The sequence below is a fragment of the Mobula birostris genome, chromosome 10 (genome assembly GCF_030028105.1).
Source record: "Mobula birostris isolate sMobBir1 chromosome 10, sMobBir1.hap1, whole genome shotgun sequence".
Classification (NCBI taxonomy): Eukaryota; Metazoa; Chordata; class Chondrichthyes; order Myliobatiformes; family Myliobatidae; genus Mobula; species Mobula birostris.
Genome location: NC_092379.1, coordinates 41,993,365 through 42,018,636, shown reverse-complemented (window position 1 = coordinate 42,018,636; position 25,272 = coordinate 41,993,365). Strand labels below are relative to the sequence as shown.

Below are 25,272 nucleotides of genomic sequence, written 5' to 3'. Positions count from 1 at the left end.
ATTCCTCAATAGACCCATCTGATCCGTGCTTCCTAAACCTCATGTATGCTGCCTTCTTCCTCCTGACTAGATTTTCCACCTCACTTGTCACCCATAGTTCCTTCACCCTACCATTCTTTATCTTCCTCACCGGGACAAATTTATCCCCTACATCCCGCAAGAGATCTCTAAACATCGACCACATGTCCATAGTACATTTCCCTGCAAAAACGTCATCCCAATTCACACCCGCAAGTTCTAGCCTTGTAGCCTCATAATTTGCCTTTCCCCAATTAAAATTTTTCCTGTCCTCTTTGATTCTATCCTTTTCCATGATAATTATAAAGGCCAGGGAGTGGTGGTCACTGCCCCCCAGATGCTCACCCACTGAGAGATCTGTGATCTGACCCGGTTCATTACCTAGTACTAGATCTAGCATGGCATTCCCCCTGGTCGGCCTGTCCACATAGTGTGACAGGAATCCATCCTGGACACACTTAACAAACTCTGCCCCATCTAAACCCTTGGAACTAATCAGGTGCCAATCAATATTAGGGAAGTTAAAGTCACCCATGATAACAACCCTGTTATTTTTGCACCTTTCCAAAATCTGCCTACCAATCTGCTCCTCTGTATCTCTGCTGCTACCAGGGGGCCTATAGAATACCCCCAGTAGAGTAACTGCTCCCTTCCTGTTCCTGACTTCCACCCACATTGACTCAAAAGAGGATCCTGCTACATTACCCACCATTTCTGTAGCTGTAATAGTATCCCTGACCAGTAATGCCACCCCTCCTCCCCTTTTTCCGTCCTCTCTATTCCTTTTAAAGCACTGAAATTGAGGAATATTGAGAATCCATTCCTGCCCTGGTGCCAGCCAAGTCTCTGTAACGGCCACTACATCATAATTCCATGTATGTATCCAAGCTCTCAGTTCATCACCTTTGTTCCTGATGCTTCTTGCATTGAGGTATACACATTTCAGCCCTTCTACCTTACTGTCTTTACACTGTTTATTCTGCTTCTCTTTCCTCACCGGGACAAATTTATCCCTTACATCCCTTACATATTTTCAGATGGCTCCCTTATATCTTTTGAACAATTATCTAATAAATACAATTTACCAAGAACACATTTTTTTTAGATATTTGCAAGTTAGAAATTTCCTAAATACCATACTCTCTTCCTTTCCGGCCTTACCCCCACCCCCCAGAAATATTTTAGACGTTATCATCAACCTTAACCCGTTTCAGAAAGGTGTAACGGCTACTATTTATAATACTATCATGAAATTTAGGAAAGCTCCACTCGACAAGATTAGGACTGACTGGGAAAGGGAATTGGGTCTTACTATCCTGGCTGAGGACTGGAACTATATTTTACAACTTGTTAACACCTCCTCTATCTGTTCCAAACACTCTTTAATTCAATTTAAAGTTGTCCATAGAGCACATATCTCTAAAGATAAATTAGCTCGTTATTACCCTCATATTAACCCTCTTTGCGATAGATGTCATGGGGAGATAGCCTCCTTTACCCACATGTTTTGGTCTTGTCCTACTCTGGAAACTTTTTGGAAAGACATTTTTAATATTATCTCAAAGGTTCTGAATAGTGATATTTCTCCCCATCCTATTACTGCTATCTTTGGATTACCTAAACCTTCTAATAATTTACCCCCCTCAGCGCGTAGAATGACTGCATTTCTTACTTTAATGGCAAAAAGATGTATTCTACAACATTGGAAGGAGATTAATGCCCCAACTACGTTTTTTTGGTTCTCTCAAACGATACTGTGTCTAAATTTGGAAAGAATCAGAAGTAATCTTTATGATACTTCAGTTAAATTTGAACAGACCTGGAGATCATTTATTCAATATTTTCATTTAATGTAACTATTTTTTTTCTCTCTGACCACGTATACATTCCCTTCGTGGATTTTATCTGCCGGGTTTGAGGACGCGATTGTTTAATTGTTTAAAGTCCAGTATATACCCAGTTAGCCTATTGCTTTGCTTTGTTAGGTTAGTTGCACGGTAGGTTTTCTTTCTGTTTTTTTTCGTTTTGTTGGTATCTATGAAAAATTAGTATGCAATTATATTACCTTGTTATTCTATAATTAACATACGTTGTGTTGTTTTCTTTTGTATTAATATTACTTTTATATTTATATCCTAACAATGTATTGGTTGCTATATATTTTACTCTTTGTGTACTAATTCAATAAAAAGATTTAAAAAGAAAGAAAGATCTTTGTGCCTCTTCCTCATCCCGGGCCTTTCCGATGTTATCATCTCTCCCGGCCACCTGTGCGTAGGAGCCCGCCCGTTTCGGTCAGGCCCTGTACAGGTGGTCCGCCTGCCCGCAGAGGTGGCAGGACTTGGCCTCCGTGTCCCTCCACCTTGCAGTTTCTGCACAGCACAGCCTTACACTGGGCTGCGATGTGCTCCGCCTTACCGCAGTTCCGGCACACCTTGGGTTGCCCGGCATAAACCAGGAAGCCCCGGTTCCCTCCTGTTGCGAACACTGAGGATGGATGGATGACACAGCCGCTGGTGTCCACCCTCAGCTTCACCCTGACCTGCCCTTTACTTGTCCATACTCCCAGACTGTCGTTGACGTTCTCACACTTGCCCACGCTCTCCACATATGCGCTGGGAATGTGAGGATGCCAACGACCGGTACATAGGGGTTGCACATTAGTACCAGAACCGTTCTCTCTTGCTGCGTTACGTCGGCGTAGAGGGGCTGCGCTTTTAGTAGCGACAGCGGCGCCTCACTCCCCTTCTCACTGAAGCAGTCACGTAACTTCTGCCACCCTGGGGCATGCCCGAAGGTGACGTCGTAGTAACCGGCGAAATCCCGGACGCTGTAAAGATCGTCCACCTTGAAGCCACGGCAATCCGGTAGCACCCTGCAAATGAAGGTCTCCCTACTGAAACCGTTGCCTTCTTTCAAATCTCGAACGCTCAGTCTGACCGTCTTCTTGACCCCAGCCCCACGAATCGAAGCGCTGGTCTCTCCAGCCTTCCTCTTCTCCGATGCGTTCGTCTCTCCAGCCATCCTTCCCTCCATCGCCGCTGCACAGGGGGAAAGGGCCAGATTTCGGAGCCGATTCCCTCCACATTCCACCCCGTGTCAGCCCGAGGCCGCTCCCCTGCCAACGCTCTCTGTGTGCTGAAATGACCACCGGCGATCAGAGCGTTCCGGTAAAGAACGTTTGATCTTAGCTCTTCATCACCGTCTCTCCCCTGTCAGGTTAGCTCCTGGAAGTTTTCCTCTCGGCGCCGGACATCACGTGTCAGAACGGATATCCAGAAAAAAACTACCCAGAGCGATGTGACAGGGAACCAGTCTCCATCATCAGGGACAACAACCCCCGCCCCCCGCCTTAGATTACATCTACACATGTTGGGAGACCGCCGGACGTGGAGCGAGAGTCCGAAGGGCAGCGACGGTCGGAGGAAGTCGCAGTTGAACGATCGACTTATCAGTGAGTTCCAACTTTGCGCAACAGTCTGTTTGATAAGATTGGGCCCTTGTTTTTATTTCGTTTCTTTACTGACCATATAGTCTTGGCGGAAAAGGATCTTGGCGATTGTAGGGATGACTTGCAGTGGACTGAAAAGCTTGAGAATGTAGATATTAAGAAAGAGGATGTGCTGGAGCTTTAGGAAAGCATCAAGTTGAATAAGTCACCGGGACCAGACGGGATGTACCCCAGGCTACTGTGGGAAGCAAGTGAGGAGATTGCTGAACCTCTGGCAATTATCTTTGCATCATCAATGAGGCCAGGAGAGGCTCCGGAGGATTGGAGAGTAGCGGATGTTGTTCCCTTATTCAAGAAAGGGAGTAGAGATATCCCAGGAAATTATAGGCCAGTGAGTCTTACTTCAGTGGTTGGTAAGTTGATGGAGAAGACCCTGAGAGGCAGGATTTGTGAACATTTGGAGAGGCATAACATGGTTAGAAATAGTCAGCATGGCTTTGTCAAAGGCAGGTCGTGCCCTACATCCTGATTGAATTTTTTGAGGATGTGACTAAGCACATTGAAGAAGGTAGAGCCATAGTTGTAGTGTACATGGATCTTAGCAAGCCATTTGATAAGATACCCCATGCAAGGCTTATTGAGAAAGTAAGGAGGCATGGGATCCAAGGGGACGTTGCTTTGTGGATCTAGAACTGGCTTTCCCACAGAAGGCAAAGACTGGTTGTAGATGGGTCATACTCTGCATGAAGGCCGGTGACCAGCGGTGTCCCTCAGGGATCTGTTCTGGGACCCCTACTCTTTGTGATTTTTTTATAAATGACCTGGATGAGGAAGTGAGGAAGTGGAGGGGTGGGTTAGTAAATTTGCTGATGACATAAAGGTTGGGTGTGTTGTGGACAGTGCAGATGGCTGTCAGAGGTTAAAGTGGGACATTGATAGGATGCAAAACTGGGCTGAGAAACGGTAGATGGCGTTCAACCCAGATAAGTGTGAGGTGGTTCATTTTGGTAGGTCAAATATGTTGGCAGAAAATAGTATTAATGATGACTCTTGGCGGTGTGGAGGATCAGAGGGGTCTTGGGGTCTGAGTCCACAGGACACTCAAAGCTGCTACGCAGGTTGACTCTATGGTTACAAACGCATACAGTGCATTGGCCTTCATCAATTGTGGGATTGAGTTTAAGAGCCGAGATGTAATGTTGCAGCTCCTTAGGACCCTGGTCAGACCCCACTTGGAGTACTGCGCTCAATTCTGGTCGCCTCACTATAGGAAGGATGTGGAAACCATAGAAAGGGTGCAGAGGAGATTAGACAATACACAATGTACAGTTAAGTTACACTTTATAACTCTTTTTGGTGGTGTGGTTAGTGGACACAAAAAAAAACAAAGGTGCCACTCAGTAAATTTGTCAGTTTTGTGCACCAAATTAAGTCGTTGGAGCTCACACCTCCCCGATCCGTCCACAAACGACCTCCGAACCTCCAACAACCTCCGAACCGTCGAATTCCGGTATCCGCCATCCCGGAACCGCCGACCGCTCCCGCACTCGTCCGTCCTCTTCACTCGCCTTGAGCAGGTACACAAATTGGGTGTGACATATATATGTGAATAGGGCTTCTTATAATGTCAGGCACTGAACCAAGATGAAAGAAATACATGAATTCCCAAGCTCCACAGAAATATAGTGATAGTTACGACATTAACAAGATTATAGCCTATCACTACACTTCAGTGTATAACTGGTACAATAAAACATATAATACTTAATTTAATAATATGACAAAGTATTACTAATTATCATAAAATATAATTATCAAGCAAGTAAGGTAACGTTGTTTGCGTAGAAGCCATAGGGTTGTTAGTGAGAAAAATTTACTTTTGTATTGGCGACCACCACAGATGTAGGCTTACTTCTACGGCTGATTCAGAGCAGACAGCAGGGCCCGCAGTGCTGAGCAGTGTTCCTAAGCAGGTATAAAAATAACAGAAACAAAGCAAATAAGTTTTTTACACTTTCAGCCACATAAACTGGAACCAAGTAATCAAGTATGAAACAAGAACGCCTGAAGAACGATTGGTAAAGCCACGAATATTGGTGAATATTAGTATCAAAAGCGGTAGGTTGGCAACTCTGCCTCGTACCGTTTCTCTCGCAGAAATGGTTGGACAGGAAGTGTACCTGTGTGTCTGGATATTCACAATATCCTCACACATCGGGTATTACATGGTTAGACCAATACAGATCCTGTTTAGTCTTTAAGTATGTAAAAAGTGAAAGAAGCTTGAATCTTTACAGAAATTATAATTGTATCTGTACGAATAGAAAATATCGTATTTTGTAAGTGAGAAATGTTAACAGGGGAGGAGAGCAGCCATTTGGGAGATTTGGAAATGTATTTCGTCTCGTTCATTGCTCACTACTCTTTTTCCTATCAACACAAAGAGAAAAAGAGCCTCTTTCCAATCAACTATAGCGGCCGCTGTTAAATTCCCCGCTTGTATATTTTGACATTTTTTTACAGAGGTGCCGGAGTGGCACTCCGGTGAGATCCAGCAGCACTGCACCCCTGGCTGAGGGGTAATAACTGTTCCTGACCCTGATGGTGTGGGTCCTGAGGCTCCTGTACGTCCTTCCCGATGGCTGAGGGGTAATAACTGTTCCTGAACCGGTGGTGTGGGTCCTGAGGTTCCTGTACCTTCACCCTGATGGTTGAGTGGTAATAACTGTTCCTGAACCTGGTGGCACTGAAGGCATTACGCTGACTGTGGTGCTTTACAGACACTTAGATAGGCTGACGGATGATGGAAAATGGCAGGCTATGCGGGAGGGGAGGGTTAGGTTGGTTGATTCATTGATTGAGAGAAGGCACAGAATTGACCCTTCCGGCCCTTCGAGCCTCACCGCCCAGCGATCTCCCGATTTAACACCAGCCTAATCATGGGGCAATTTACAATGACCAATTAAACTACTGACCGGTATGTCTTTGGACAGTGGGAGGAAACCGGAGCACCCAGAGGAAACCCTAGAGAAAACTTCTGGCGTTCACCTTTTTTTTTTACCTGCCATGACTGTTGAGGTCCCTTTGTCTAATCCTGGGTTTTGTGGAACAGGTAGAGCCACGGAGGTGCAAAGTTGGGGGCTCGGAGGACACGCACAGCTTCCCTCTGCTCCTGTCCTCGGTCACCCTCTCGGGATAGGCAGACGCGTTGGGAAACCTCTCGGCAACTTGATTCTGCTGGTGCTCGGGCGGGTTCCTGCAGTCGCGTTCCACGGCACTGTCCCGTAACCAGCTCCTGCAGCAGATCCTGTCTGGGGTATGAACTGAATACTTTAGCTAACGAAAAACATTCAAGATTGTTTAGTGTCATTTTCAGTACACAAGTGTCAAGGAGAACGAAATAATCGTAACTCTGGATGGGATGCAGGAGATAAATAAAGCACACCAAGCCAAACACAAGAAGATCTGCAGATGCTGGAAATCCAAGGCAACACACACAAAGTGCCAGAAAAACCCAGTAGGTCAGGCAGCATTTACGGAAACGTGTAAACAGTCGAGGCTTTAGGCTGAGGCCCTTCATCAGGACTGGAAAGGAAGGGAGAAGACGTTGAGGGTGGGGGAGGAGAGGAAGAAGTACGAGGTGGTAGGTGATAGGTGAGACCGGAAGAGGGGGTGGGGTGAAGTAAAGAGCTGGGAAGTCGATTGGTGGAGGTGATGAAGGGCTGGGGAAGGGGGAATCTGATAGGAGAGGACAGAAGGCCATGGAAGAAGGGGACGATGGTGGAGCACCAGAGGGAGGTGATGGGCAGGTAAGGAGATAAGGTGAGAGAGAGAAATGAGAATGGGGAATGGTGAAGAAGAAAACTAGAAGTTCGACAAATCGATGCTTAACTCACTACTAAGATAAACTCCATAAGATAAAGAACACAATAATAATAATAATAAAAACACAATAAATATAAATACATAAGATAGCTTATATACATGGATTGACTGTACGTGCATAAAGTGACTCTAGGCACAGGAGTGTCTCAAAATCACAATCAATCAGTATATACCATGAAATTTGTCGTTGTGCGGCAGCAGTACCTTGCAATTGAAAATAAAAGCTGTAAATTACAGTAAATATATAAAAAATTAAAAAATTAAACAATTAAACACGTCGTGCAAAAAGACAAAAAGAAAATAGTGAGTTAGTGTTCACAGGTTCGATGTCCATTCAGAAATCTGATGACGGGGGAGAGGCTGTTCCTGAATCACTCAGTGTCTGTACAGAAGGTGACTCTGACAGGAAATGATCAGGTGGTGGTGGTTGGGGTGTGGGTTAGTGTTGGGGAAAGTCACTGTTTCTGAGTCTGGTGGTCCAGGCGTGGATGCTATGCAGCCTCGTCCCCGATGGGAGAGGGACAAACAGTCCGTGAGCAGGGTGGGTGGGATCCTCCCTGACGTTACTGGCCCTTTCCCGGCCCTTGATGGTGGGTAAGCTCCTGGACCGGCTTCACTCACCCCCCGGTGGCTCGTGGGTGTGGACCCACTTCTGGGGATCCTGCGTTCTGATGTTTGATGTTCTGAGCGTTACTCGTTTGTTGTTTCTGTTGTTTGCGTGACTTTGCACGTCTGATGGTCTTGTTTCGTGGGGTGCTTTCTTTAAGTGGGTTCTCTGACATTTCTTTGTTTGTGGCTGCCTGCAAGAAGATGAACCTCGAGGCTGTGCACCGTAAGCATACTTTGATAATTACTGTACTTTGTACTTTGAACTTGGAATACATCCTTGATGGCTGGTAGTCTGGTGCTGGTGACACGTTGGGCACTTAATTGTTTCCTGAAACACTTAATTCAACAACTAATAATTCAGTTTTGCTCAGTCCACAAGGCTGTAATAAAATCTAGCACACATTCAGCAATCCCCCGATTTAATCCCAGCCCAATCACAGGACAGTTTTACAACCACCAATCAACCTACCAACTGGTAGGTCTTTGGGCTGTGGGAGGAAACCAGAGCACCTGGAGGAAACACTTGTGGTCATGGGGAGAACATACAAATTCTTTACGGGCAACGGCTGAAATTGAACTGGGGTCACCGGTACCGTAAAGTATTGCGCTAACCACTACGCTACGGTGTTGCCCCACGGAATCCTCATGCAAATCCAGCAGAGTTTGAGCAGTTTTGTAAAGAAGGAAGGGGAAGGGGAAAAATTGCAGTGTCCAGATGTGCAAAGCTGATGGAGACCAGTCCACACAGACTCAAGGCTATAATTGCTGCCAAAGGTGCATCTATTAAATAGTGACTTGAAGGGGAAAAATACTTATGTAGTCAATTGTTTTGTGTTTAATAATTGTAATTAATTTAGAGCACTTTGTAGAGATCTGTTTTCACTTGGTCACAAAAGAGGTTTTCTCTGTTGATCAGTGTCAAAACAGCCAAATTAAATCCACTATGATTCGGTGTTGTAAAACAACAAAACATGAAAACCTCCAAGGGGGACGAATGCTTTTTTAGAGGCACTGTACACACAATCACTGACAAGCAACCAATGTGCAACAGAAGACAAACTGTGCAAATACAAAGACTAAACAAGTAATACTGAGAACACAAACTGTGGAGTCCCTGCAAGTGAGGAAACCCAGATTTCGAGTTTAGAAGGCTAAAAGGTTGTATTTCACTTACTGTAACCCCAGCAGTTGCAACAGGAATCACGCTGATCCCGAGGTGCATTTGAAATCTCCTCAGTGACATTAGCGTGCCCTGCAGCATCAGTCTGTCTGGAACAATTCACATTGCTTGCCAGGCCCACTTGGCTGCGATTGCGTTTCAGGACCTTAGACAACTTCTTGATGGCCTTCGAGGTGGCATGCGGGTTGCCCGTTGCGCTCAGCGTCTCTCTTGCGGCCTTTTGCCCCTCTTGGGGGAACGCCTGGGCCTCGAGGCCACCTTGGCTCCTGGGCTGACTCTGGACCTCAGGGAGGAATTGCCTCGAGCTCCCATTCTGCTCTGTGCTTTCGGCTGGCAGCGTGCTGCACGCATCCGCTGGTTCGGTTTCCTCCGCAACAATTGTACTCTTCTGGTCAAGCTCCTCAAAGATCTCCGACTGGGTATTCTGAAGAAAACAGAAATATAGATGAAAGGTTTAGAACACATAATTTTGCAGGCCATTCAGCCCACGATGTTGTGCTGACCTCATAACCTATTCGTAGACCGACCATAAATCTTAGCAACAGAATTAGGCCACTTGGCCCTCCGAGTCTGCTCCATCATTCCTTCATGGCTGATTTATTGTCCATCTCAACCCCAGCCTTCTGCCTTCTCCCCGTAACCTCTGACACCCTTACTAATCAAGAGCCTCTTAACCTTCATTTTAAGTACACCTCCACAGCCGTCTGTGGCGATGAATTCCACAGATTCACCACCCTTCGGCTAAAGAAATTCCTTCTCATCTCCGTTCTAAAGGGACGTCCTTCTATTCCATCATGGCTGATTTATAACTTCAACCACATTCTCCTGCCTTCTTGCCATAACCTTTGATGCCCTGACTAATCAAGAGCCTATCAAACTCTGGTTTTAAATATCCCCAATGACTTGGCCTCCACAGCCGCCTGTGACGATGAATTCCAGATTCACCACCCTCTGGCTGAAGAAATTCTTCCCCATCTCTATTCTAAAGTGACGAACCTCATTTCTGAGGCTGCACTGTCTGGTACTCCACTCTCCCACTTTCAGAAACATCCTCTCCACGTCCGCTCTGTCTAGACATTCCAGTCTAACCTGACTGAGATATTTTAAAGAAAAGGCACGGTGTTGGATCAGTTTAATGTTCTCGGGAAATAATTGCAAGGGACCCATTAGTATCTGTTCAAAACTCGGACAGTTTCTTTCAGGATGGGCAAAGCAGTAACTGCATTTGCCACCTGGAAACATGAGGGGAAACATTTTCACTCAGAGGGTGGGGACAGCTTGGAACAAGCTGCCAGCATAAGTGGTGCATGCGAGCTCGGTTTCCACGTTAAAGAGAAGTTTGGATAGGTACACGGATGGTAGGGATATGGATGGCAATGGTCCTGGTGCAGGTCGATGGGAATAGACGGTTTAAAATGGCTCGGCATGGACTAGATGGGCTGAAGGGCCTGCTTCTCTGCCGTATTTTTCTATGACTCTCCGACGCCGCAGGAATCTTCTACCTTGTGGGAATGGAGCTTTCCCAACTGCTTTCACTCCCACCAACCCTCCCACCTGGGCATGGGGTTAAAAACCCAGAGCTACAGAAACCCCAACAGAAGCTCCATCCCTGGGAGAGGAAGGATATGCCAAGAAGATGGGCCACACCTGGAAACAGGTTGAAAGACTCCCAGGATGGAGGACTCTGGTGAGCTGCTGTCAAAGGCCTGTGCCCCAGATGGCGTTGGTGATTCTGTAAATTGGTGTTCACTCCCCACACTGCATTCTCGATCCAGCCAAGCCACTACAATCAGGGGGCCGGTTCAGACCGAGCAGTGATGGGACCACTGAACAGACTCTCTATACACTGACTGGCCTGATCTCAAATAATAACAAGGCAGCCCACAGAGAAGTGGTCATCACCCTGACACAGTGGTGTCAAGGAAACAACCTCTCCCTCAATGTCGCAAAAACAAAGGAGCTGGTTGTGGATTACAGGAGGAATGGAGACATCAATGGATCTGGGGTTGAGAGGGTGAACAGCTTCAAGTTCCTCGGTATACACGTCACCGAGGATCTCACGTGGTCTGTACATATCAGCTGTGTGGTGAAAAAAGCACAGCAGCGCCTCTTTCACCTCAGACGGTTGAAGAAATTCGGCATGATCCGAAGAACTTTCTACAGGGGCACAACTGAGAGCATCCTGACTGGCTGCATCAGTGCCTGGTATGGGAACTGTACCTCCCTCAATCGCAAGACTCTGCAGAGAGTGGTGTGGACAGCCCAGCACATCTGTAGTTGTGAACTTCCCATGATTCAGGACATTTTCAAGGACAGGTGTGTACAAAGGGGCTGCAGGATCATTGGGGACCCAAGTCACCCCAACCACAAACTGTTCCAGTTGCTACCATCCGGGAAATGGTACCGCAGCATTAAAGCCAGGACCAACAGGCTCCAGGAGAGCTTCTTCCACCAGGCCATCAGACTGATTAATTCACGCTGACACAACTGTATTTCTGAGCTATATTGACTGTACTGTTGTATAACTTACTGGACATACTATTTATTACAAATTACTACAATTTACACCTTGCACATTCAAACTGAGATGTAACATAAAGATTTTTACTCCTTGTGTATGTGAAGGATATAAGAAATAATATTCAATTCAATCAAATTCAATTCGGCCTCTCACTGGGTCAGTGAGACGGGCTGGCAGCTGCTCTTGCCACACCTGTTCGCTCCCCTGTCGTAGTTTTTCCCGTGACCCTGTCCCGTGCACTATTTCTGTTCGTTTCCATCTTACAGACCGTTCTCAGGAACTGAACCCTGTCTTAACCCTGAGAGAGCCTGTAAACGCATGGAATCCTATAAGGGTCATAGAATGCATCCAGTCATTGGGGGGTGAATCTGTGAAATTTGTTACCACAAGACGGCTGCGGAGGACAGGTCATTGGGTATATTTAAACCGAAGGTTGGCAGGTTCTTGATTAGTCAGGGTGTCAAATGATATGGGGAGAAGGCAGGAGAACAGGGTTGAGAGAGATAGTAAATCAGCCACGATGGAATGGCAGAGCAGACTCAATGGGCCAAATGGCCTAATTCTGCTCCTATGTCTTATGGTCTTACAGAGGCCAAAAAATTCATGGTCTGCTCCAGTTTCTAGTATTTTCTAAAATTTTGTCATTTTAAAATTAATTTTATAAGCTCAGTGGTAGAGTATTTGAGTACAGATTAGCAGCCAAAGAGTCATTTAGTTCATAATAGGCCTTTCAGCACATCCAGGCCGTGCCAATTTATTAAGCTGCCGAGTCCTGTCGTCCAGCACCTGGACTGTAGCCATCCCTACCCTCCCATCTATGGACCCATCCAAACTTCTCTTCAATATTGCAATCTAACCACAATTTACCACTTCCGCTGGCAGCTCATTCCACACTCGTACCACCCCCTGAGTGAAGAAGATTCCCCTCAGGTTCCCCTTGAACACTCACCTTTCACCCTTAACCTATGACCTCCAGTTCAGTGCCACCCAATCTCAGTGGGAAAAGCCTGCCTGCCTTTACACTATGGATACTTCTCATCATTTTGTATACCTCAATCAAGTCTCCCCTCCACCTCCTACGCCCCGGGGAATGAAGACCCAAACAATTCAGTCTTTTCCTATTACTCAGGTCCTCAAGTCCCTGTAATCGTGGTTGGCATTAGGGCAAAGGGACCGATAGCTCTGTGACTATGACTTGGGCTTCCTGTCGACACAGGCCTTGGTCAATTCAAATTCTCAACTTGCCTATGTGTGATTTAGAACAGAGATCATCGAACACCACAGCACAGTGCATTCCTTTTCACCCACGATGTTGTACCAACTTTTAACCTACTTTAAGATCAATCTAACCCTTCTCTCCTACTTAACCCTCTATTTTTCCATCATCATGTGCCCATCTAAGCATTTCCTGAATGCCCCTAATGTATCTGCCTTTAGCACCACCCATGACAGGGTGTTCCATGCACCCACTACTCTCTGCCTCTATCATCCCCTCTATATTTCCCTCCCATCGCCTTGAAATTATGCTTCCTGGCATTTGCCATTTCTGCCTGGGAAGAAAACTCTGGCTGTCCAATTGATCTGTCTTACACACTTCCATCAAGTCACCCCTCATCCTTCTTTGCTCCAAAGAGAAAAGCCTCAGCTGGCTAAACCTATCTTCACGAGACATGCCCTCCAGTTCAGGCAGCATCCTGGTAAATCTCCTCTGCACCTTACCTAAAGCTTCCACATCCTTCCTGTAATGAGGTGACTGGAACTGAACACAATACTCCCAAGCGTAGTCTAACTAGGGTTTTGTTAGAGTTGCAACATTACCAGTAGAGGTGGAGATTGTGACTCCTGCCCATTTTCATCTCCCGCCTCCTGCTGCGCCAGGTCTTTGGCCTCTTTCACAGCTTGGGGCTCCAGTGGGACCAGATCTTGTACCTGCTGCTGATCCCCGTCTTCGGCCTCTTGGTTATCCAGGACTTGGGCCTGCTGTTGTAACTTTTGCACATTGGCCTCCGGTTGGTTCACTGCCTCACTCACAGCATTTCCCTCTTGTGCTTCAGCAGGGATCTCCGATGGAACCTCTGTCTGCTCCTGCTTCTGGCCTGGTTCTTTCTGCTCTGCTTGGAATTGGTTCTGGAGCAGCGAGCAGTGTTCTGTGCCATCAGCCTTCTGTTCAGAAACCAGCTCTGGCTCAACATCTGCTCTTCCTGGAGACAACTCACAGCTGTGGCCCACATTCTTCTCCTCCCAGCCGCCTGCTCGCTGGCTTGCGCTGGAGACAATTCCTAGCACTTGGCTGGTCTGAAGGATACAGAAGAAAAAAAAACTTTGAAAACAGCTGGCATTTTAAAACACTCAGTAAAAAACAATCTTGGCAGTCAGTGTCAGATGAACTTCCTGAACTTGTGACGCTCAGAATACCATTCAGTTTCGCCTCAAAGACTCAGAGAGGCGTGCAGGAGAATCCTTGACAATGGCACCAGTGACAAGAACACGATGTAGTCAAAGATTTATTTCCATGATATTATAGAATAACATGACACTAATAATGCCATTCCTGATACCGGAACAGGTCAGTGAGCAGCTGGCCCAGGGAGAGGGGACCATTTAATGTGGTGAGATGTGAGAAGCCCCAGTGCTACTGCCCTTTGAGACAGGTGATAAAGGCAGATTTATTAGAGGCAATCAAATACTGGAGGGTGGGTCAAGAGAAACTGCTTTCAGTGGCAGGAGGGTCAATAACTGGAGGAAAGAGATTGAGGATAATTCTCAAGTTGCCATAAATCTCTTCACTTTGGCTACTGAGATTCCAGTTCCTGGATTTCCGCTCAGGCCTCTTGTTCGGTCTGGAATCAGCCTAGGCCTGGGTCAGAGGGGCAATGAAGTAATTTCTTCTTAACATAGACAGTTGTGATTTAGAATTCACTGTAGCCTGGCCAACTGAGTTCCTCCAGCATTTTGTGTGAGTTATTTTAGATATTTCCCTGAAGGGTAAATGCCACAGGGGAGCTGGACTATAATGTGTGGTTAAAGGTGTAGCTGGGTGGTGGGGTGGAGATACATCTCTACCAAAGGAGGTGTAAGGTGATCCTTCCCTCCACTAGTCTGCAGGTCACCCTTGGGCAAGGAATAGCACCTGCTTAGCCCTCCCGATCAGGGTCACATGAAGCCACGGAAGCAGGTGGTGGTTGGTTGTACGAACAGCCGGTGCATATCACAAGTCCTGGTTATACAACCACTGATGCCAGGCAGACAGTCTCTGAACAGTATTGATAATGGCTAGGGTCACCCGTCTTGTAAAGACACTGGCCCAGAAGAGGTTTGCCATTGCCCACAATGCCAAAGACCATGATTGCCCACATCATACGGCATGATACATAATGATGATGGTGAAAGGAGTAAGAAAGTAAAATATCCTTTAAACAGAGAGAGAGAGAGAGAGAGAGAGAGAGAGAGAGAGAGAGCGACATCACAGAATGTTACTGTACAGGGAGAGCTGGGGGGGGTCACAGAAAGTTAGCTGTGAGTAATGTAGATAATGGCAAAGGCAAATGGAATTCAACACACAAAATACTGGAGGAACACAGCAAGTCAGTCAGCATCTACGGAAATGAATAAACAGTTGACGTTTCCGGGCCAAGACCCTACATCAGGACTGGAAAGGGAAGGGGGAAGAAGCCAGAATAAAAAAGGTGGGGAGAAGGGAAGGAGGACTCGCTGGAAGATTATGTGTGGATCTAGGTGGGTGGGGGAGCGGGATGAAGTAAGAAACTAGAAGACGATAGATGGAAAAGGTAAAAGGGCTGGGGAAGGAGGAATCTGATAGGAGAGGACAGTGGACCACAGGAGAAAGGGAAGGGGGAGGGGTACCAGGGGAAGTGATAGGGAGATGTGGAAAAGAGGCCAGAATGGGGAATTGGAAGCAGGAGGGAAAAATTACCGGTAGTTGGAAAAATAGAAGTTCATGCCATCAATGAAAAGCTCTACACAATCGAAGCTTGTTTCTCACAGCCAGATTTCTTTGTCCTCAAAGAATTATAATTTACAAGGTTTTGGGGCAGATTTCACTACTACAGCAGACAGGTAAGAAAAGTCCCAGTGGTACAGGGGAGACAGTAGGCTTGGGACTCTTCAGTGTTATAGCCAGACACCAGGAAGCCAAGTTATCATGCCACCAGTACACCAGGTAATGACATCTCCAGCAAGAGGGCATCTAACTGCTTACCCCTGATATTCAATAACCCAACAGTTGTTTAAGACCCAACTATCAATGTCCTGGAGGGGCCAACATTGTTCAGAGTCTCAGCAGGACAGCCCACATGAGGTACCAGAGCAGATTGGATGTTGTGAACTCAATGAAGACCTTCCCATCTTCACCCTCTTCCCTTCCTAATTCTCCTTCTCCCATGCTCCACTCTCCTCTCCCATCAGATTCCTCCTCCTTCAGCCCTTTAACTCTTCCACCTCTACCAGGGGTTCCCAACCTTTTACTTGCCATGGACCAGTCCAATTAAGCAAGGGGTCTCAGAGTGAATGTGGAGAGGATGTTTCTTATGGTAGGGAGTCTAAGACCAGAGGACAGCCTCATAATAGCGAGGTGTCCTTTTAGAGATGAATAGGAAGATGAGAAGAAAGTTCTTTAGCCAGAGAGTGGTGAATCTGTGGCATTTATTGCCACAGTCAGCTGTGAAGGCCGAGTATTTTTGTATATTTAAGGCAGAGGTTGGTCAGGTCATGAAGGGATAAAGGGAGAAGGCAGGAGATTGGGGCTGAGAGGGAAAATGGATCAGCCATGATGAAATGCAGAGCAGACTAATGGCCTAATTCTGCTCCCATATCTTGTGGTTTTATGATATTGGGAACCCCTGACCTAAACCCTTCCAGCTTCCAACTTTATCCATCTTCCCCCATACCTGGTCTCACCTATCACCTGCCAGCTTGTACTCCTTCCCTCCACGCTCCCACCACTTCCCAGTCTTATTCTGGCTTCTTCCCAGTTCCTTTCCAGTCCTGATGAGGGGGTCTCGGTTTGAAACATCGACTCTTTATTCCTCATCAGAGTTGCTGCCTAACCTGCTGAATTCCTCCAGCACTTGGTGTGTGTGTTGTGGGTTGGAAGCAAAATATGCTTGACCCTGATGGACTGCCAAAGGCTGAGAGAGACACAATCTCCACCTACTGGCTGTTTATTAATACGTAAACCAGTACAAGAAAAAAAGAATTGTAGTCAGCATAGAGCAGACATGATCACATTGCACGGCAGGGCAGGCTTCTGACAACCAAGTCCAGCTCCTGGCCTTCACGTCTGGCTGAGCTACTAAGATTGGTGGAACCGTTTCTACTGCCAGGAGAAGGCACCCAGGTGGGTTACTGATGCCTTAAAACCAGTCGCTTTGGGCTGATGCCAAACTGTCAATCTCTGCCATTCCTTTGCATTCATCAGCTGCACGGAGAGAGCTCGTCTGCTGTGTGGGCAACAACTTGCTCTCCGTGTTGTACTTCCCTGGCTTGCACATCATGTAGACAGCTAGGTCACAACATCCATGGTCCATTCCAACCAATGGAGGACCTCCAGGTCTAGCTCATTAACAGACTCCTTCAGCCGACTGGAGGACAGTCTCCATATGAAAGACCGGAAGAACTTAAGACATTGGAGCAGAGTTAGGCCTTTCAGCCTATCGAGTCTGCTCCGCTGTTTCATCATGGCTGATCCATTTCCCTCTCAAACCCATTTTTCCTTTAACCTCTGACGCCCTATCTAATTATTTGGTGATGCGTTGCCTGAGTTGCCTATTCAAACATCCAATATCAGTCCATCCTTTCTGAGATAAGGGGCCCAAAAATGCACACAAGACTCCAGGTGAGGCCTCACTACTGCCTTATAAAGGCTCAGCATTACATCCTTACATGCAGAAAGACTGGAATCCTCTCTCTCTCTCGCTCACACTGACACCAAGCTGTCTGGCCAGGGCAAACATCTGCCACCAGGTTTGGTTGCTAACTTGAAAGCCAGCTCACGTTCCCAACCTCCAAACCAAAGCCCCGCTTGGGCTGAAGGCTAAAGCAGTGAAGAGACCCATTGGCGTGACCCTCAGACGTTCCTTCAACGATATCCCTGCAGCTGAGGTCAGGAGTCCTTTAATAGAACATACAACAGTATAGTACAGGAAAAGGCCCTTCAGCCCTCAATGTTGTGCCAGACCAATTAAATTAGTAATCAAATAGCTAACTAAGCTCATCTCTCCGGCCTACACAATGTCCATATCCTCCCATCTTCCTCACATTCATGTGCCTCTCTAAATGTCTCTTAAAAATCTCTAATGTATCTATCTCAGCCACCACCGCAGGCACCCACCACTCTCTGTGTAAAAGATCCGCTCTCACATCTCTGAAATTACCCTCACTCACCTCCTCCTCTCCTTGGGACTCCCTGCTCTGGTTCTCTGCCTGCTCTGGATCTTCTCATCTCGAATTCCCGACAGGACATCGACTTCATCACTCCTCCACTGAATGCACTGCCCTCGACTCTCCTCGCACCAATCCCAACCTGACCATCAATCTGCCTCCAAAGCCAGTATGTCCTTCCTCAAGTATGGAGACCAGAACTGCATGTAGTACTCCAGGTGCAGCCTCACCAGTACCCTGTACAGTTGCAGCATAACTTCCCTGCTCTTCAATTCAGTCCCTCTGGTAATGAAGGCCAATACTGTATTCCATTTGCTTTTGTGATAGCCTGCTGCACCTGCAAACCAACCTTTTGTGATTCATGCACAAGTACTCCCAAGTCCCTCAGCACAGCAGTATGCTGGAAATTTTTACCGTTTAAATAATAATCTGCTCTTCCATTTTTCCTTCCAAAGTGGATGACATCACATTTACCAACATTGTACTCCATCTGCCAGACCCTTGCCCACTCACTTAACCTATCAATATGTATCTCTCTGTATCTTCTGCACAATTTACCTTTCCACTCAATTTGGTATCATCAGCAAACTTAAGCGATACACTACACCCGGTTCCCTCTTCGAGATCGTTAATATATATTGTGAACAGTTGCGGGCCCAGCACCGACCCGTATGGCACCACCGCTCACCACCGATTGCCAACCAGAGTAACACCCATGTATCCCAACTCTGCTTTCTTTCAGTTAACCAATCCTGTATCCATGCTAATACATCACCCCAACTCTTTGCATCCTTATCTTATGGATAAGTGTTTTATGCAGCACCCTATCAAACACCTTCCAGAAATCCAAGGAAATAACGTCCATCTGTTCCCCTCTATCCACTGTGCTCGTTATATCCTCAAAGAACTCCAGTAACTTTGTCAAACAGGATCTGCCTTTGCTGAATCCATGCTGCATCTGCCTGATGGATCCATTTCTTGCCAGATGTCTTGCTATTTCTTCTTTAATGATAGCTTCAAGCATTTTCCGAACTACAGATGTTAAACTAACTGACCTGTAGTTACCTGCTTTTGCCGACATCAGTTTTTGAACTGTGGCGTGACATTCGCCGTCTTCTAATCCACCAGAACCTGCCCACAGTCCAGAGAATTTTAGTTTATTTTCTTTCCTTATTCCCTTTCTTTATTAATTGCTTGATGGGTCTTTGTTGCTGTTTGAAATTTTCCCAGTCTTCCAGTTTCCCACTACTCTTGGAGGCTTTCTATTCACACGCTTTTAGTTTGACGCCTTCTTTAATTTCCTCAGTTATCCAAGACTGGCTCTCCCCACCCTTATTGTCCTTGCTTTTAACTGGAATATACTTTTGTTGAGCACCGGGAAAAATCTCTTTGAAAGACTTCCACTGCTCCACCATATAGCCTGTATTCCCAGACTACTTTTGCACCCTCCATTTGTATGGGAAACTGAGTCATACTGTGATCACTCTTTCAGAGAGGATCCCTAACTACAAGATCACTAATTTTACCTTTCTCATTGCACAGGACCAGATCTAAGATAACACATTCTCTTGTAGGTTAAGTAACACGCTGTTCAAGAAAGCCATCATTTATGCGTTCTATGAAGTCCTCCACAAGACTGTCTCGACCAACTTGATTCACCCAATCTATGTGCAAGTTAGTCTCCCATGATAACTGCCGTTCCATTCTCACGTGCCTGAGATATTTCTGTTTACTGCCTGTGCCACTGTAATGTGATTATTTGGTGGCTGATCGACAACTCCCACCAAGGATTTTTTTTCCCTTACTGTTCCTAATCTCTACCTAGATGGACTCAACGTTCTGCTCCTTAGATCTTATATCGTCTCTCACTGTCGCACTGATCTCATCCTTAGAGCGCTACTCCACCTCCCTTACCTTCCTGCCTATCATACCGTATAACCTGATATCCTTGGATATTTAATTCCCAATCTTGACCTAGCTGAGAGGTTGCTTTGAGCTGAGCTGTAAATCATCTACAAGATGTCAGCTCAGCTGAAATCATCTACATCTCGTAGATTAAATCATTAGTCCCACCTAAGGCGACTTAGCACGTCAACCAAGAGAAACTCTTACAGGAGTGGAGGATGATGACGTCTGCAGTCCTTCTGGTGACTTTGGCTTCACCAAGATCAACAGGGTTGGATTCTCCTGCAACTGGGACTCTTCTTGCAGGTTCTCTTCAGGGAACCCCCGTTCTTTGAGGAGCATTTCCTTCTGCTCCTGACTCTGCTGAATTTCCCTGCGCAGCTGCCTGGAGAGATAGCGAGATTTTCAATACCAAGCCATTGCACCAATATTAACAATGCCCTCTCCCACCCCTTCAATGTTCCAACCTCATGCGCAGTAGGGCCAGCACGCTCGGCTGTTCCAGAGGGAGCAGTACCGGGGGCAAGAATCACCGGCGAGTCTAACATTGAGGGGGGTGGGGTGCTCTCTGACATAGGAATGGGAAGTGTACCTGACCTTGCACTCAACGTCAGTAAGACCAAAGAACTGATTGCAGACCTCAAAGGGTAAGACGAGAGAACACGCATCAGTCCTCACAGAGGGATCAGAAGTGGAGAGAGTGAGCAATTTCATGTTCCTGGGTGTCAACATCTCTGAGGATATCGATGCAGTTACAAAGAAGGCACAACATCGGCTATATATCATGAGGAAGCTGAGGTGATTTAGTATGTCTGCAAAACACACTTGCAAATCTCTACAGATGTACCATGGAGAGCATTCTAATCGGCTGCATCACCATCTGGTATGGTGGGGGGGTGGGCACTGCACAGGACCGAAAGGAGCTACAGAAAGTTGTGAACTCAGTCAGCTCCATCATGAGCACTAACCTCCCCAGCATCCAGGGCATCTTTAAGGAGCGATGCCTCAAAAAGACTGCCTCCACCATCAAGGACCCCCATCGCCCAGGGCATGCCCTCTTCTCATTGCAACCATCAGGGAGAAGGTACAGGAGCCTGAAGGCACAAACTCAACAACTCAGGAACAGCTCCTTCCCCTCAGCCATCAGGTTTCTGAATGGACAATGAAACCATGAACACGAGCTGACTACTTTTCTCCCCCTCTTTTTGCACTACTTCATTAATTTAACTATTATATATATACACAGTTTTGATTATTATGTATCACATTGTACTGCTACCACGTAACAACAAGTTTCACGACGTACTCCAGTGATATGAACCAAATTCTGATTCTGTTCCGTATCACCAGTGATGAATCACCACACTTGATCAGAATCAGGTTTCACATCATTGACATATATTGGGAAAGTTGTTGCAAAACTTGCGACATAAAAACACTGTAAGTTGCAATAGGAAACATACTAAAAATTAAAATAAATGAGTAGTGCAAAAAGACTGCACGAAACAGTGAGGTGGTGTTCCTGGGCTCAATGTCCATTCTGAAATCCGGTGGCACAGGGGAAGAAGCTGTTCCTGAATCATTGACTGTGGGTCTTCAGGCTCCTGTACCTCCTCCCTGATGGTAGCAATGAGAAGAGGGCATGTCCTGGGTGGTGGGGGTCCTTAATGATGGTAAGAATATATAGCTGTGGAGGGACAGAACATAGAACCTGACAGCACAGTACAGGCCCTTCACCCACGATGTGGTGCTAATCTTTAACCTACTTTAAGGTCAATTTAACCTTTCCCTTCCACAGAGCCCTCCATTCTTCTATCATCCATGTGCCTATCTAACAGTCTCTTTAATGTCCCTAATGTATCTGCCTCTACCACCACCCCTGGCAGGGTGTTCCATGCACTCACTACTCTCTGTGTAAAGAATTTACCTCTGACATCCCCCCTATACTTTCCTCCAGTTACCTTAAAATGATGCCCCCCTTCCCCATTAGCCACTTCCAACCTGGGAAAAAGTCTCTGACTGCCCATTTGATCTATGCCCTTTTCATCACCTTCATCAAGTCACCTCTCACCCTCCTTTGCTCCAAAAAGAAAAGCCCTAACTCGTTCACCCATTCCCATAAAGACATGCTCTCTGATCTGGGGAGCATCCTGGTAAACCTCCTCTGCACCTTTCCAATCATGAGGCAACCAGAACGCGACACAATTGTGTTGTGGGTAGTGGGGAAGTGATGTGGGATTAGAAAGAGGGTAAAAGGATTGGGGAGGGATTATAGAGGGGTAGTAGAGAATGTGGTTAAGACCATAAGATGCAGATCAGAATTAGGCCATTTGGCCCATCAAGTCTGCTCTGCCATTTCATCATGGCTGATCCATTTTCCCTCTCAGCCACAATCTCCTACCTTCTCCCCTTATCGCTTCATGCCCTGACCAATCAAGAATCTATCAGCATCTGTTTTAAATATACCCAATGACTTGGCCTCCACAGCCACCTGTGGAGCAAATTCCACGGATTCACCACTTTCCGGCTAAAGAAATTCCTCCTCTCCTCCTTTCTAAGAGGACACTCCTCCGCCTCTGTTCTGAGGCTGTGTTCCCTGGTCCAAGACTCTCCCTCCATAGGAAGCATCTCCCACATCCACTCTTTCGAGGCCTTTCACCGTTTGACAGGTGATGGCACACTGGGTGGCTGTGGGTCACTGGAGAGGGAGGGAGGGAGGGGGCAGGACTGGGAGGGGCAGTATAAACCTGCCTGACATATTCTTCCCGAGCCTTGGAGTCAACTGTTCCCAAGAACTTCTCGTATTTCTCTGAAGTGGAGCTCGGGTAGATCCTTTTGAAGTTCCCCATTTTTCGTCTTCGTACTTCTCCACCTGTTCCACCCAGGTAGCCTGGTTGTTTCGTGTCTCGTCAGCTCTAATATGAAAGCAAAGAGGAGGTGTCAGTTATTCCTTTTGAAAATCGATCTCTTGCCATAAGACCAGAAAACACAGGAGCAAAATGAGGCCATTCAGCCCATCAAGCCTGCTCCAGAATTCCATCACGGCTGAGATATTTTCTTTCTCCAGCCTTCTCTCCATAACCTTTGACCCCCCCTTACTAAACAAGAACCTATCAACCTCCACTTACTCAATGACGTGGCCTCCACAGCCATATTTTGCAATTATTTCCACAGATTCGCCACCCCCGACTGTAGAAATCCTTCTTTGTCTCTGTTCGAAAGGGACATTCTTGTATTCTCAGGCTGTGTCCTCTGGTTTTAGATTCCCGTACAGAAAGAAGCGGCCTTTCTACATCCACTCTGCCTAGGCATTTCAATATTTGATAGATTTCAATGTGATCCTCCCACATTTTTCTAAACTCCAGCAAGTACAGGCCCAGGGCTATCAAACGCTCCTCAAAACTTAACCCTTTCATTCCCAGGATCATTCTTTTGAACCTTCTCTGGACTTTCTCCAATGCCAGCCCATCTTTTTTTTGATGTTAAAGGGCTGAACTGGTTAGCACGAGAAGGCACAGTTTTAAGGTGCTTGGAAGTAGATACAGAGGAGATGTTGGGGTAAGTTTTTTCACACAGAGAGTGGTGAATGCGTGGAATGGGCTGCCGGCAACGGTGGTGGAGGCGGATATGATAGGGTCTTTTAAAAGACTCCTGGATAGGTACATGGAGCTCAGAAAAATGGAGGGCTATGGGTAACCCGAGGTTCGGCACAGCTCTGTGAGCCAAAGGGCCTGTATTGAGCTGTACGTTTCTATGTTTCTATCATTATGTGCTGGGTCATATGACATCATCATTATGTGCCGTGCTGTATGACATGGGCGATCTTGGTCCCATGGCCATGATTGGGCCATGGCCCCATGGGAAGCAGGGATTTAGATTCTTAGACCACTGGGATCTGTTTTGGGGCAAGGATGAATTGTACAAAAGGGACGGGTTGCACCTTAACAGGCGGGGGACCAGCATTCTGGCAGGCAAGTTTACCACTGCTACACTGGTGTGTTTAAACTAAATAGTGGGGGGGGGAAGAGAGGAAATATAAGGATGGAGTTAAAGGGAAAGAGAGAATAAGGAAAGTTAAGAAAGACAACAGAATTAACAGGGCAGAAAGCTCAGGAAGGGATCGGAGAATATGGCCAAGTGCAATAGGAATCGATGTGAAAGGTGAGGGGAGTACTCTAATGGATTAAAAGTATTATATATCAATGCACGGAGTATAAGAAATAAAGTGGATGAGCTTGAGGCTCAGTTGGAAATTGGCAAGTATAATGTTGTAGGAATAACAGAGACATGGCTGCAAAAGGACCAGGGCTGGGAAATAAATATTCAAGGGTATACGTCCTATCAAAAGAACAGACAGGTGGGCAGAGGGGGTGGGGTGGCTCTGTTGGTGAGGAATGAAATTCAGTCCCTTGCAAAGGGCGACACAGAATCAGGAGATGTAGAGTCAGTATGGATAGAACTGAGAAATTGTAAGGGCAAAAAGACCTTAATGGGAGTTATCTGCAGGGCCCCAAACAGTAGCCTGGATATAGGGTGCAAGTTGAATCAAAAGTTAAAATTGGCATGTCGCAAAGGTAATGCTACGGTTGTTATGGGGAATTTCAACACGCAGGTAGACTGGGAAAATCAGGTTGGTCCAGACCCCAAGAAAGGGAGTTTGTGGAGTGCCTCCAAGATGGATTCTGAGAGTAGCTTGTACTGGAACCTACCAGGGAGAAGGCAATTCCGGATTTAGTGTTGTGTAATGAACTGGATTTGATAAGGGAACTCGAGGTAAAGAAGCCATTAGGAGGTAGTGACTATAATATGATAAGTTTTCAAATACAATTTGAGAGAGAGAAGGGAAAATCGGAAGTGTCAGTATTGCAGTTGAACAAAGGGGACTATGGAGCCATGAAGGAGGAGCTGGCCAAAGTTGACTGGAAAGATACCCTAGCAGGGATGACAGTGGAACAACAATGGCAGGTACTTCTGGGAAGGTGCAGGATCAGTTCATTCCAAAGCGGAAGAAAGATTCTAAGGGGAGTAAGGGACGACCATGGATGACAAGGGAAGTCAAGCATAGTATAAAAATAAAAAAGTATAACATAGCAAAGATGAGCGGGAAGCCAGAGGATTGGGAGACTTTTAAAGAGCAACAGAGGATAACTTAAAAGGCAATATGGGGAAAAAAGATGAGATACGAAGGCAAGCTAGCCAAGAATAGAAAGGAGGATAATAAAAGCTTCTTTAGGTATGTGAAGAGGAAAAAATCAGTTAAGACCAAAGTTGGGCCCTTGAAGACAGAAACGGGTGAATTTATTA

The 25,272-nt window shown here is 46.4% G+C and overlaps 2 protein-coding genes across 2 annotated transcripts in view; both read right to left on the bottom strand.

The window, feature by feature from the left end:
• Window positions 1–2,269: 2,269 nt before the first annotated feature.
• LOC140203624 (uncharacterized) lies at window positions 2,270–19,169 on the bottom strand. The gene is made up of 8 exons (XM_072269672.1): window positions 19,129–19,169; window positions 17,677–17,794; window positions 13,483–13,959; window positions 9,138–9,567; window positions 6,531–6,780; window positions 4,916–5,037; window positions 2,678–3,059; window positions 2,270–2,633 (listed from the first exon to the last, which is right to left on the bottom strand). The coding sequence occupies exons 1-8, from the start codon at window positions 19,167–19,169 to the stop codon at window positions 2,270–2,272; spliced, it is 2,184 nt and encodes a 727-aa protein (XP_072125773.1).
• A 1,012-nt stretch (window positions 19,170–20,181) lies between these two features.
• Window positions 20,182–25,272, bottom strand: part of LOC140203623 (tubulin polyglutamylase ttll6-like) — a 43,593-nt gene continuing 38,502 nt past the window's right edge. Inside the window, exons 7-8 of the mRNA XM_072269671.1 lie at window positions 22,716–22,883; window positions 20,182–20,349 (exon numbers count right to left, since the gene is read on the bottom strand). Of these exons, the coding sequence (XP_072125772.1) occupies window positions 20,232–20,349; window positions 22,716–22,883 (286 nt within the window). The 3' untranslated portion in view covers window positions 20,182–20,231. The remainder of the gene's footprint in view (window positions 20,350–22,715; window positions 22,884–25,272) is intronic.

Coding starts and splice junctions, on each gene's coding strand:
- LOC140203624 (XM_072269672.1), bottom strand. CDS start 19,169: ATGTCACGCCACAGTTCAAAAACTGATGTCGGCAAAAGCAG. Junction 17,795..19,128: donor ACTGATGTCGGCAAAAGCAG/GTAACTACAGGT, acceptor GTTCTATTAAAG/GACTCCTGACCTCAGCTGCA. Junction 9,568..13,482: donor CACAATCTCCACCTCTACTG/GTAATGTTGCAA, acceptor TGTTTTCTTCAG/AATACCCAGTCGGAGATCTT.